The following is a 12,270-nucleotide window of genomic DNA, read 5'->3' as shown; positions in this document are numbered from 1 at the left end:
TTATTAAGTATTATTTGTTTTTAGCATTTTTATAATTATTTTCCTTTTTCCTATTTTCTATTTGTACATATTTTGTTAAAGATTGATTAACACCAGTTCCGTCTTTAATTATTACTTTTTTCGTGATAATGTTATTTGGAATTTTATTATTTTGTATATTTTTTAAAAGAAGATCAATAATAGTGTTTTGGATTTTTGCAGTATGCCATAAATCATAAATATTTTTATATAGACTTTGAGAAAAAGTTTCTTCTCCATAATTCCAATTAAGATTTTGAAAATGACAATCATAAAGTATAAGAGGAAGATCATGTGCTATATTATATATAGGTTTTTGGGACGTTTTAGAAGTATCTAACAATGTTTTTATAATCTCAGGTTTTTCAAGATCTTGACCAACTAAAAAGAGAACAGCAATCATGGAACGTACTTGATGCCATAAAAAAGCAGTACCTTCCAAATCAAAAACATAAAGAGAATCATTTTCTTCAGCTGTGTTATATTTATTGATTTCGGATCTAGTTATTATCCTTGTAAAATTTGTTATTTGTTTGCTTGTATCTAATTTACAAAAATTCCTAAAATCATGTTTTCCTATAAAGTAACTAGCTGCTTTTGACATTTTTTCTATATTAAGCTGGACATTAGGTGAATCTTTGAAAAAAAGATATTTGTAATGTCTTTTTTGACATGAAAATCGAGCAGAAAAGTCTGAAGGAAGATCTGAGCACCATGCTAATATTCTAATGGTTTTTGGTAGTAATTTATTTAAAATATCTATATATTTTATTTCACTCCATTTTTCTTCAGAATTTTCATTAAAAGGTTTATTACTTCTTACATTAAGTGCCATTACTTGACCTATAGCAGTAACACCTTTATCTGTTCGTCCACATCTTGAAAAATTACAATTTCTTTCATGATCAATAAGCTTAGCTTTTTTAAGAGCAAAAAATATAGTTTCTTCTACTGTAGGCAACTGTGTTTTATTTCCTTGCGTTACAAGGCCATTATAATACCATCCTAAATATGCAAATTTGAAAGCAATATATCTTTGGTTATAATTTGACATTAAAAAAGGTTTCTTGATAGAACTAGAACTTTTATCAGAAAAATTTAAATCTTCAAATATATATTGTTCTGTATATGTATTTTTTTTTTTTTTGAATAAAATTTCTTGTTCCAATGCTATAATCTTTTTAATTAAATCATCCTTTGTCCATGAAGAATAATCAGTAATCCTAGATTCTATGGAAGCAAAATTGCGCAAAGATAAGTTTTTTTTTGGCATTCAAAAATGTATAAATTAATATGTCTTGAAGATATTTTTAGATGACGATATAAAAGAAAATTCTAAAGACAAAGACAATAGTTGAAAATATTGGATAATAAGTAAAAACGGAAAAATATATAGATACTTTATTTTGTTGAATTAATAAAAGTTAATTAAATTTAATTTTGTGATACATGTTCTTATAAGCTTTAATAACGATTTAAATATAATTTAAAAAAGAATAATTTAATTATTAACTTTATTATTAAATATCATTCATTTTGTATTTCCGTCAAAGAGTTGTGTATTTTTTGTTCTAATTTTTCTATCATATCCAATCTTTCATTATATTCATTAGTTTCTTCCCATACTTGCAAAAGACTCTTTAATTTATTAACAATGTCTTGTGCTCTTTGAGTTTGATTATTTTTTATTAAAAGTTCAATGATTTTTTTTTCTGTTTCTATATCTTTCCACTTTTTTGCATCTTCCAAGACTGAGTATGTTGCTTGAATTCTTTGTTTTATAATTTCGAGATTCATAAAATAATCAATTGTACTATTTTTTTCTTCCTTTTTAAATGCATTAATTTGTTCTTTTTTTTTATTTAATATTTCAGAAAGAACTGTTGTATTATTGTGTAAAAGTTCAATGTCGTAACTCAATCGCGGTGATTGCTGAATAATTTCATCTACAACTCTATGTAGCTTTTCAATAGCTGACCCAGATGTAAATTCAAGAGATAAAAGAAGATTTGTTATTTTATTTTGTGCTTTTATTAATGATATAGTAGATGGAAGAAATGAATTAATATATATTGACGGTAAATAAGATAAAGATGAAAATAAGGAAATTGTTTCTTTTGTATTGATTTGTATGTTTGGTTCATTATTTTTTTCGCTTTCACTATAGACTTTTGGATCTATGAAAATATCCATTTTATTATCTTCGGAATAGATTATTTTAAAAAAATGATATTAAAGTATTAAGATTTAATAATATATTGAAGAAATGATTTATAACTCTAGAACACATAGGTTATTACATATGTACTTTTTTTAAAGGCCTATTGAAACGGATAATGCCGTTGTTGATTAAACGACCATCACCTGATGCTGTTGAATTTACATATTACGAGAATTTTAAATGGTCTATAAATTGTATAGTAAGAATTCTAGTATTATGCACAATTTTTGTATTTTTTCTTTCAGTTTTTATGATTTTTTTTATTCAATATCAACAATTAAACTTTATTATTTATATTTTACAATATATTGGGCTTATTCAATGGATTCAAGAATTGTATATACATAAACCATATGTTTTTTGTTCAATAACAGTGGTATTTTTATATTCTATCTGTAAGTTTATGCATCCAAAACCATCAAGTAGTATATTGGTTATTTTTTACTTTTATTGATCTATTATTCAGGTGAATCTTTACTTGTTTTGCACAATATTGGATTACAGATTACTTTACATTACTTTCTTCTCCCCTCTCGCACACGTTTTATCCCATTATCAGACATTTTAGATGTAGTAATTCATGAAGGATTTATTGGACTAGAAGTACGCTATTACTTGGCATTGATTATACGTAACGAAGATACTTTACAAGTTATATTTGAAAACTTATTACCCCGAAGAAAGTTTTTGGAAATTGTTTATAAGGAAATACGAACTATTTTTATTGAAAAATAATAGGGTTAATTTAAACAAGAATATGTAATTATTTTGATAAAAGTATTTAGAATGCTTCACGTTAAATGTCATCTCCAACTTTATATCTCATGGACTTTTAAGTGTTATATAATACTAACAACTTAAATACTAAGAATATTCGGTTTAATTCAAAAACTCTCATCCCAGTTTCCTACAGATTGAACATTACCTGTAACATTAGTAATAATACCCGTGTTAGCTGCCTGTCCAGTAACTTCCCATTCAGAAGTTACTTGTACTGATGCAAACTGAGTAACAGTATTATTAGCAGCTTCAAGAGTTTTTTGCTCAGTTTCCGTATCTTTTTCTGTCTCTTCTGAATCACGATAAAAATATAAATCAACCATAACACCCCATTCAACATCCCTATTTGCAAGAGTCCCTCTCAATCTCAAAACTTCACGAGCAAGCATCCACCAAATAAGACCAATACTATGCCGTCCCTTATTATTGGTAGGAATAGCAACATCTACATATTGTAATGGGCTATCTGTGTCGCAGAGTGCAATTACTGGAATATTAACATAGCTCGATTCTTTAATAGCTTGGCTATCTGTTCGAGGATCTGTCACAATGATCAAACGAGGTTCTTTAAAAGAACGAGTAATGTAGTTTGTAAAAGAGCCAGGCGTAAATCGTGATGATATAGCCTGTGCTCCTGTATGCATAGCATACTTATGAACGGCACGCTGCCCATAAAACCGTGACGATACTGCAATTATATCCTATAAGTTAATGTTAAATAGATACTCGCAATAATTGAAAAAAAACTACTTACAGAAGGATTGTTAATGGTAACAATAATTCGTGCTGCAAGAACAAGCTTTTCCCAAGTTTTCCCAAGGTTAATAATATGAACACCATCTGCCCTTCGTTTAAAAACATATGGTTCCATTGGTGGCTACTCAAATATTTGATTTCTTTTTTAAAAAATAATAAATTTCCTTACTTCACAGTTACGAGAACCTATATGGCAATTTGCTGCAAGCAGCATTTCAATATCAGCTGGTTGGGGATCAAATATACCCATAACTTGCAAGTTTTTAATATCGAGAATAATACAAATACCTTTTTAACGCTCCGTGACAGTTTGACAGTCATATAAAAAGAAGTTAGGTCTTTAACCTAATTACATGAAATATAAAAATGAATTTAATGGAGATTATATTTTATTTAATATTTAAGAATAAAAATTTTAAAAGATATGTTCGATATAATTATATTAACAAATTTATGGTTGAATTATTTTTTTAATATATTTAAATAAACGGTTAGACATAAGTAAAAATATTTTTTTCTAGATATTTTTTATAATATAAAAAATATGCTATCCTTTATGAATTTGACGTATTTTTTAATTTCTGTTATTTTATTAATTATTTAATCAAAGTTTACTTAAATATATAATATTTATGAATATTTTTATTATATATTTGGAAATGTATTAAATAGTTTTTAAATATTATTAAATTTTAAACATAATTAAAATGTAATGGAATTATAATAATATTTTGAAATTATAAATATTTTAAAAATTTCTTGTCAATAAACATTTTAAAGTTTATTTTCAATTAAGTATTCGCTGGTAATATTTAAATTTGAAATATACAATTTAATGAGCAGATTATGTTAATACAACATATATATATAATATAATTATTAATTATTAAAAAAAAATTTTGTGAATACATTTAAAATTTTATTGTAATTAAATATATAAATACATTTTATGATTCTTAAATTTTTCGAAATTATTTAGTTCATTTGTATTATTTTAAAAATTTTAATAAAACTTTTAGATTATACATTTTTTTTATTTCTTTAAATTTACATTAATATTTTATCTTTTAATTTATTTTTATCTATTGCACGCAATTCTTTAAACATTTATAAATTTATTATAAATGTAAAGAAATTTGAACACTAAAATTCAAAATAAACACTAAATATGTCATTTTCATATTCTTCTGAATCACAACTTTCTGAAAATTTTTTATATAATAATTCATATTCAAATCGTTTAGAAATTCTTTATGGATTAGAGCCTCATGTAGTTTTAGATATTGGATCACGTCATCTTAAAGTAGGATTTTCTGGAGAAAATAGTCCAAGGGGTATTATCGAATATGATGAAAGAAGCTTTCTTGGATACCGTAGTACTTTTGAAGAAAATATTACACGATACCCTGTTAATGTAAGCTTATCAAAAATTCTAAAATCAATTTGAGTTTTTATTTAGTTTGAATACATTTTGTGGGAAGGCACAGATTTAGAACTTATAGGAGATAAACTTGAAATATATCTAAGAGAAGCATATAATAAGTTTCTTTTAATTTAATGATAAAACTTTAAATAATATTGTATTTAGATGGCTTAATTTAAGTAATAAGTCTCGAAAAGTAAACTTAGTGGAATATATTCTACTTCCAATTAAATTCAAAATTATTATAGCAAAAACATTATTTACATATTTTCAAGTATTATATTGCACGTTAATTTTATATATTGATTTTATTTATAGGTTCCTAGTATAACATTTTTACCATCACATGTTCTTGTGCTTATTTCTCTTGGATTAAGCAATGGAGTTGTTATTGACATTGGATCTAAAGAAACTAGCATTCTTCCTGTATACAAAAATTATATATATATATATTTTAATTAATAGTTATAGATTTATGATTTACGTCCTATGACATCATTTGTTATTACATCACCATTAGCATCTAATTTTTGTTTTTCGAGGTTAAAATATTTATTAATGCGATATTCTAGTCCATTACCTGGCTCTTTGACATTTTATGATGTGCAAGATTTTTTACAAAGAGCTATTTTTTGTTTACCATCATCTCCATTTCCTTTGTCAAAATCCAATATTATTCCATTGGATGAACTAGAAAATATTTACAAGCCAAATATAAAATGTTCAGATATTATTTGGGAACCACCTTCTCAAAAAGGATTAAAAATCAATGTACCAGGATGGATTCGAGTTTGTATAACTGAAGTTTTATTTGAGGCATCTGACAAATATGCTGATAATGACGAAATTTCAATACCACAAATTATAAAACAATGTTTATCACGTCTTCCAATAGATATACGATCTGCGGTTTCTTTATCTTTAGTTATTTCAGGAGGTTTATCTATGATACCTGGTCTACAAAATCGAATAAATAATGAAATAAAAACATCAGGAAGAGTTATTCGAAATGAATTTAGTGTGGATGCAGCATGGGTAGGAGCAAGTTTATTAGGTAATCTTAAAATTGAAGGATTATATGAAATTACTAGAGAAGATTTTATAAAAGGAAAACAAATTCCAGATTGGAGTACTTGTTATAAAAATGAATTATATTTATCAAAACATTTAGAAGATAATCTATAATTATATTATTAGTGTATTTCCCTTTTAAAAAAAATTAAAATATCATAAATTATTTTATGGTATGAAAATGATATTATTAATTAACGTTATATATTATATTTTAAATATATTTGTATTCTCAGAAAATATTATTTAACTTTCTAAAATATTGTGTTTTTACTTTATTTTTCATTTTTTTAGTGCAACTATGTGTTTTTTACGTTCTTGGATATATTTTATATTTTCAGATTTAGTATGACGTCTTTTGTTTTCTTCTTTTCGTTTTAATGCAGCTAATTCTTCTTTTTTAGTATTTTTCATTTTTACTATTACTTTTGGAATATTTCTACTATTAGTGATTCTCCTAATATCAGGCATATGCTTATAACGCTGTTTAAGAGCATTTGTGTATTCTATTTTTGTCTTTTCTCTAGTACTAAGTACATGCATTCTCGAAGATGCGTTAGCTCTCCAAAGACGAACATTTCCATCATCTGAACCAGAAAGAATATAATTAGAGTCAGAAGTAAATTTTGCAGAAAATACTCTTTGCATTCTTTTAGTATGATATATGTCTCGTGAATGTCCTTCTCTTGCATTAAAAATTCTTATTGTTCTATCATAACCAGCAGTTACTAATTCTTGACCAGTTGGAGAAAAATCAACATCCATTACAGCAGATACATGATCCTTTAAAACATTTTTCGCTGAAGTAAGATTCCTTATATCATATATATAACAATTATGATCATCAGAAGCTGCAGCAAAATTAAATGCTTCCATTGGATTAAAAGAAATAGAATTGGTTCGAAGCTAATAATATATAAAGAATGATATTTTTTATATTGTATTTAAATTTACCTGCGTAATTAGTTTTGACAAAGGTTTAGTTGTCCTTATATCATATAATATAAGTGACCGATCAGAACCTGCACTAGCAAGAATATTGGTTTCTGTTTGATTAAATTTCACTGCTTGTATAGTTTCTGCGCCCCATTCCATAGTAAAAATAGGTTTACTTCTATTTTCATCCCATATATCAATTTTTGTAGATGCCGTTGCAAAAATAGGGTCAAAATAATGATGATCAATAGAAGAAAAAGCATTGGTACCCATGTATACATTGATAGGCTAAATATATTAATTGAATAAAAAACAAAAAAAGTATACATCTGTTGAATTCAATGACCATAGTTTCACCATTTTATCTGCAGAGCAAGATAGCAGATACCCTAAAGTAGTATATGCTAAGCCTTTTACAATACCATTATGTGCATTTATAGTTATAACCTCATTTCGTTCAATAAGATCCCATATTTTAACAACTAAATAGTAAATAAAAATCTTCTTAAATATAGTTTTTCTACCTCCATCACCACTACCACTAGCTATAGTCTTGATTTTTCGAGGATCTCTAACTATACAATATACGCCATCAATATGGCCATTTCCTAACTGTCCAATAAATGGTTTTGCAAACATACGATCTAATTTTGCCGAGTTAAGAGCCCTTACATACTCTCTAGCTCTTTCAAAAGGATGAATAGCAGGATCAAGATTTCTAGGCATTGGATTCTGATCACCTACTCTTGAAGCTACTACTAATGATTGAGGCCGAGAAAGTATTTTTACTTTCTATATAAAAAAATTAAATATGTATAATATAAAATGAATAAATTACCATTTTATCTTTAAATTTATTTCATAATAAATATTAAATATTATTTTAAAGTCTGCAAATTTTAATGCTTTTTTAATTTATATAATTATTCAGTGATAAAAAGTAAAAATTAAAACGCAGAAAAATTATTTTTATACATATTTTTTATATTTAATCATTTAGATAAGTATAAAATTTTCAAAATAAATTTATTTATTTTTAAAAATTTTAAACGTTTCATTTATAATAAATCTTAAAAATATTAAATCATTATAGATTTAATTTTAAAAAAATTAAAATCAAAAATTTAAATACTTAAATACAATTATTTAGTTATGTATATATTACTAAATTTTCTACGTTAAAAATTGTATTATTTCTAAGTTATGTTTATTTTTATTGAAATTAAAAACTAATTTTATTATTTATTTAAATATTTAATTTTAATATATAATTAAATCAAATTCTAATTCAAATTATAAAAAACAAATAAAATAATTCTAATATAAAAATAATTTAAAACATATTTACAAAAAAGTAAAAATATGTAAATTAATATAAAATACATGGTATTTGTAAAATATATGAAACAAAAAGATAGTTTTGCTCTTTAATTTTTATAAATTCAATCATTTATATTTATTTTATCAAAAATATATAAAATCCTAGATTTTTACAATTATCAGATGATGTTTACCATCTTAACCAATTTTTCCATCCAAAAATAAAACTTGAAATTTTACTATCTTCTTGTACTTTTATAGAATTATCGGTTTTATCTTTTTTGAGATATATATAACAATTTTCCTTTTTTTTAAATAAAAGAACTCTTAATCGCTTATTAACTTCTCTTTTTGGAAAATCCTGATTTAAACTTAGAAACTCATCTAAAGCTAATTTTGCTTTCCCATGTTTAATTAATAACTGCTCTAAAAGTCTCCATTCATTCTTCGTCCAAATGCTTTTTTGCTCCGATATTCTTTCAGACTTACTTGAATCTTTTTGACCCCAAACAACAGATTCAAGCTCAAAATGTCCAGTACGTCTTAAAACATCAACAACCCTTTTGGCAGAAGTATTTGATGAACTAGATATTTCTATTAATTTATTTTTTCTGGGTGATGTAAATTTAGGTGATGGATATGATATGTTATTTAAAGGAATTAAACTTTCCGATTGTAATAAATTTTCTTGATTATTTTGTATATTATCCTCCTCTTGAATATCTTTTTTAATATTAGTTGTTTTTTCCATATCCTTTTCAATATCATTTTCTAAAATGTTAAATGTATTTAAAGAAAATTCTGTATTTTTTTGCTGTGAATTTAAAATAACAGTTCCTTCAGAGGAAGAAAGAGTACTGTCTTTCGGAAGAAATATATCTTGAGTAGGTATGAAATGTTTTTCCTCAAAATATGATTCTTTAGAAGAAATATTTGAATGTATAGAATTTTCTGTTAATTTATCCATAGAAACCGAAGATGTAATACTTGTATTATCAAGATTACTATATTCTATAAATAATTATTTTTGAAACTTTTTCAACTTACATTGAATTTTGATCAGAATGATCTTCAGATTCTATTTTTCTTTTTTTAGATGCAACTGCATTATATTTTTTCTTTATATTTAAATCCACCATTTTAGCTTTTTTTTTCAATGGTATTTTCAGATCATCTTTATCATCCTGTATAATGTTTTGATTAATAACATTTAAACATTGTTTAATTGTTGTCTTTTTTTTCCGTTTTAATGTTGTTTTTTTTGTCTTTTCATTAGACTTATCTAAGTCTTTTTTGCTATTTTCGTTTGAAATAAACTCTGAAAAAACATCTGAAACATCTCCTGGTATTTTCTCTATATGTTCTGAAACAGATGTTTTTGTTACTTGTTGATTTGTTTTTTTAGGAGAAACCTAATTAATTAATAAAATATAATTTAATGAAAAAACCTACAAAAAAAACTTCTTCTTTATCATTGCCTATATCTACAAAGAGCCCTATGCGCCGAATTTCACTGCTTAACCCAAATTCTTGACGAGTCTGAGTAGAACCTCGTAAACGAAGAGGTGTTAAATAAGACACTTTAGGTGATGAAAGAACATCTAAGGGATCAGGAGAAGTTGATAACTCTTTGTCTTCTCGTTTATTCTCATCTCTAAGAGACATATTATACTTCTTAAAAGGCCGTAAACTTGCTTATCATGAGTTGTTTTGAAGATGCGTTTCCCCGGAAACGTACAATCTACGTTTAATAGAATGAGATCAGAAAGATTTGCATTAAATTAAAAAAATGCAATGTTTTTATAATTAAGTCCTGTTTTTATAGTTTTTTGAACTTTAAAAACTAGAGGAATGTCTTTAAATGCATCAATGACTCAAGAGATGGATTTATTAACAGCTGCGTTACGTGAGAATGATGAATGGTCAGATGGTAAAGGAGATGAATTGTAAAATTTAATAAAAAAAGATTAATATTTATAGAATCAGTTGAACAGTTGTATCCTTATTCATTAAATATTCCAATAGTAGAATCCAAAAAAGATAAACGTAGACGTTTGTTAATTGAAAAACTGGATCATATTTCTCGAGATTTTTTAATAAATAGAGAAAGTTATTTTCATAACCAATTATTATCACTTCAAAATGAAATACAACAGTTGCATGATGGAACACATATTGAATACTTAGATGGTCTTAGAGATTTGGAAGAGATTCGAGAAAAAGAACTTAAAAGTGTTCAACTTATGAAAGAATTTTTATTAAAGAGAGCAGAAAATGAGTTTGTTCACAATGTAGAAGAATTAGAAGAAGAATTTGCTGTAAGAAAAAATTATTGGTTTTTTTGCCAATGAAAATTTACATTATATAGATAAGTAAAACAACATTAAAATCTACTCTTCTTTCACATTTGTTTTCAAGGAAACGAAGACTTCATGAGGATAAAGAATTATTAGATATTGTAAATGATTCATCTCTTGCATCACATTCTTATTCTACAACGAATCCTTCATTATCGCCTATTTCTTCAATATCTAATATAGATAAAAGAAAACTTCGACATAGAAAAGGACTTGGAAATAATAAGAATACTTCTATTGATGATTCAATGCCTCCTTCATCTAATGTTAATAACTACAAGAAAAGTTCTGATAATATTAGCTCTTTTCTTAAATCTATAGAAGAACAAATTGCTAAGGAACGTAGCCGAGAAAAACAAGAAAAAGAACGTGATAGAGCTTCTTTAAATGATATATTTAGTCTAAAAGAATCAGAAATCATGGAAGATTTAGCAGCTATAAAACGACAAGTAAATTCCACTAAACCGGATAGAAAGCGTATGATATAATAAAACTTTTAAATTTACTAAATTAGTTTTAAAATTTTATATTAAAATAATACAAGTTTTTGAGAAAAATAACAATTTAGGATAGTACAATAAATTCTAAAACTTTAGGAATTTGAAATTAGATATCATTAAATATAACTTTCAAAGTTTATGAAATAATAATATAAAAATATATTAATGAAATATAAAAAATTTAATGATGAAAGGGAAACAATGAATATAATAATTAAGGAATAACATAATTTTTAAATGAATAAATAAATTATAAATTATTTAAAATATATAATTTACTAAAAAACATTGATTTATAAATATTATAATATTATAGGAATTTAGTTAAAAATATATTTAAATAAAATTTATTCTACAAAAAAAATTTTAAAATTTATAATTTATTAAATAAAATTATTTATGTAAAGATTCAGTTTAGAAGTTAAAATACAGAAATTATAAATTTAATAATTTGGGTTTTTAGAATAATATAAATCTTAAAGTTTTATAAAATAATTTATTTCTATAATAAAACATTTATATTTGAATTATATTTATTTATAAATTAATATCGATTTTTTCATTTATAGTATAATTTTCATTTCGTCTTATTCATTTTTTATTTAAAAATGAATATTTAAAAATAACTAATTCTTTCGAATTCTATGAAAATTTTAAATTAAAAAATATTCAAAAAATATATTCATAATCATAATAAACTTTTAAAATTGATGCAAGTATTACCACACGAATAAAACAAAATTTTATAAACTGTAAATTAATTGAAAATGCAATCTATATTTAAAAATGTTTTTGTTAAAAATACCAAGTGTCAAATGCTAAAAAATATTTTAATTTAAAAATTGTTATTATTATATTTTATATTATTTTTCCACAAAAGTTTGAATA

General features: G+C 24.3%; 8 protein-coding genes across 8 annotated transcripts; 3 read left to right on the top strand and 5 right to left on the bottom strand.

Moving 5' to 3' along the window:
• Positions 1-10: 10 nt before the first annotated feature.
• On the bottom strand, positions 11-1,291 carry T551_03247 (tRNA pseudouridine(38-40) synthase; the record flags this gene model as incomplete). Its single annotated transcript, XM_018375510.1, has 1 exon — positions 11-1,291. The coding sequence occupies one exon, from the start codon at positions 1,289-1,291 to the stop codon at positions 11-13; it is 1,281 nt and encodes a 426-aa protein (XP_018228409.1).
• Positions 1,292-1,545: 254 nt separating this feature from the next.
• Positions 1,546-2,211, bottom strand: T551_03246 (uncharacterized protein; the record flags this gene model as incomplete). Its single annotated transcript, XM_018375509.1, has 1 exon — positions 1,546-2,211. The coding sequence occupies one exon, from the start codon at positions 2,209-2,211 to the stop codon at positions 1,546-1,548; it is 666 nt and encodes a 221-aa protein (XP_018228408.1).
• A 143-nt stretch (positions 2,212-2,354) lies between these two features.
• T551_03245 (uncharacterized protein) lies at positions 2,355-2,974 on the top strand (the record flags this gene model as incomplete). Its single annotated transcript, XM_018375508.1, has 2 exons — positions 2,355-2,661; positions 2,706-2,974. 2 exons carry the CDS (start codon positions 2,355-2,357, stop codon positions 2,972-2,974), a joined length of 576 nt encoding a protein of 191 aa, XP_018228407.1.
• Positions 2,975-3,123: 149 nt separating this feature from the next.
• Positions 3,124-4,025, bottom strand: T551_03244 (40S ribosomal protein S0; the record flags this gene model as incomplete). The annotated part of the gene is made up of 3 exons (XM_018375507.1): positions 3,124-3,720; positions 3,774-3,896; positions 3,945-4,025. 3 exons carry the CDS (start codon positions 4,023-4,025, stop codon positions 3,124-3,126), a joined length of 801 nt encoding a protein of 266 aa, XP_018228406.1.
• Positions 4,026-4,943: 918 nt separating this feature from the next.
• Positions 4,944-6,383, top strand: T551_03243 (uncharacterized protein; the record flags this gene model as incomplete). Its single annotated transcript, XM_018375506.1, has 5 exons — positions 4,944-5,189; positions 5,235-5,317; positions 5,364-5,472; positions 5,517-5,624; positions 5,670-6,383. The coding sequence occupies 5 exons, from the start codon at positions 4,944-4,946 to the stop codon at positions 6,381-6,383; spliced, it is 1,260 nt and encodes a 419-aa protein (XP_018228405.1).
• Positions 6,384-6,551: 168 nt separating this feature from the next.
• On the bottom strand, positions 6,552-8,051 carry T551_03242 (rRNA-processing protein SOF1; the record flags this gene model as incomplete). Its single annotated transcript, XM_018375505.1, has 5 exons — positions 8,044-8,051; positions 7,730-7,997; positions 7,533-7,687; positions 7,224-7,493; positions 6,552-7,175 (listed from the first exon to the last, which is right to left on the bottom strand). Exons 1-5 carry the CDS (start codon positions 8,044-8,046, stop codon positions 6,552-6,554), a joined length of 1,320 nt encoding a protein of 439 aa, XP_018228404.1. The 5' UTR covers positions 8,047-8,051.
• A 664-nt stretch (positions 8,052-8,715) lies between these two features.
• On the bottom strand, positions 8,716-10,190 carry T551_03241 (uncharacterized protein; the record flags this gene model as incomplete). The annotated part of the gene is made up of 3 exons (XM_018375504.1): positions 8,716-9,529; positions 9,573-9,937; positions 9,987-10,190. The coding sequence occupies 3 exons, from the start codon at positions 10,188-10,190 to the stop codon at positions 8,716-8,718; spliced, it is 1,383 nt and encodes a 460-aa protein (XP_018228403.1).
• Positions 10,191-10,376: 186 nt separating this feature from the next.
• T551_03240 (uncharacterized protein) lies at positions 10,377-11,370 on the top strand (the record flags this gene model as incomplete). Its single annotated transcript, XM_018375503.1, has 3 exons — positions 10,377-10,455; positions 10,506-10,843; positions 10,894-11,370. The coding sequence occupies 3 exons, from the start codon at positions 10,377-10,379 to the stop codon at positions 11,368-11,370; spliced, it is 894 nt and encodes a 297-aa protein (XP_018228402.1).
• Positions 11,371-12,270: the final 900 nt, after the last annotated feature.

This window comes from Pneumocystis jirovecii, assembly GCF_001477535.1.
Source record: "Pneumocystis jirovecii RU7 chromosome Unknown supercont1.15, whole genome shotgun sequence".
Taxonomy (NCBI): Eukaryota; Fungi; Ascomycota; class Pneumocystomycetes; order Pneumocystales; family Pneumocystaceae; genus Pneumocystis; species Pneumocystis jirovecii.
This window is presented reverse-complemented; position numbering and strand designations above follow the sequence as displayed.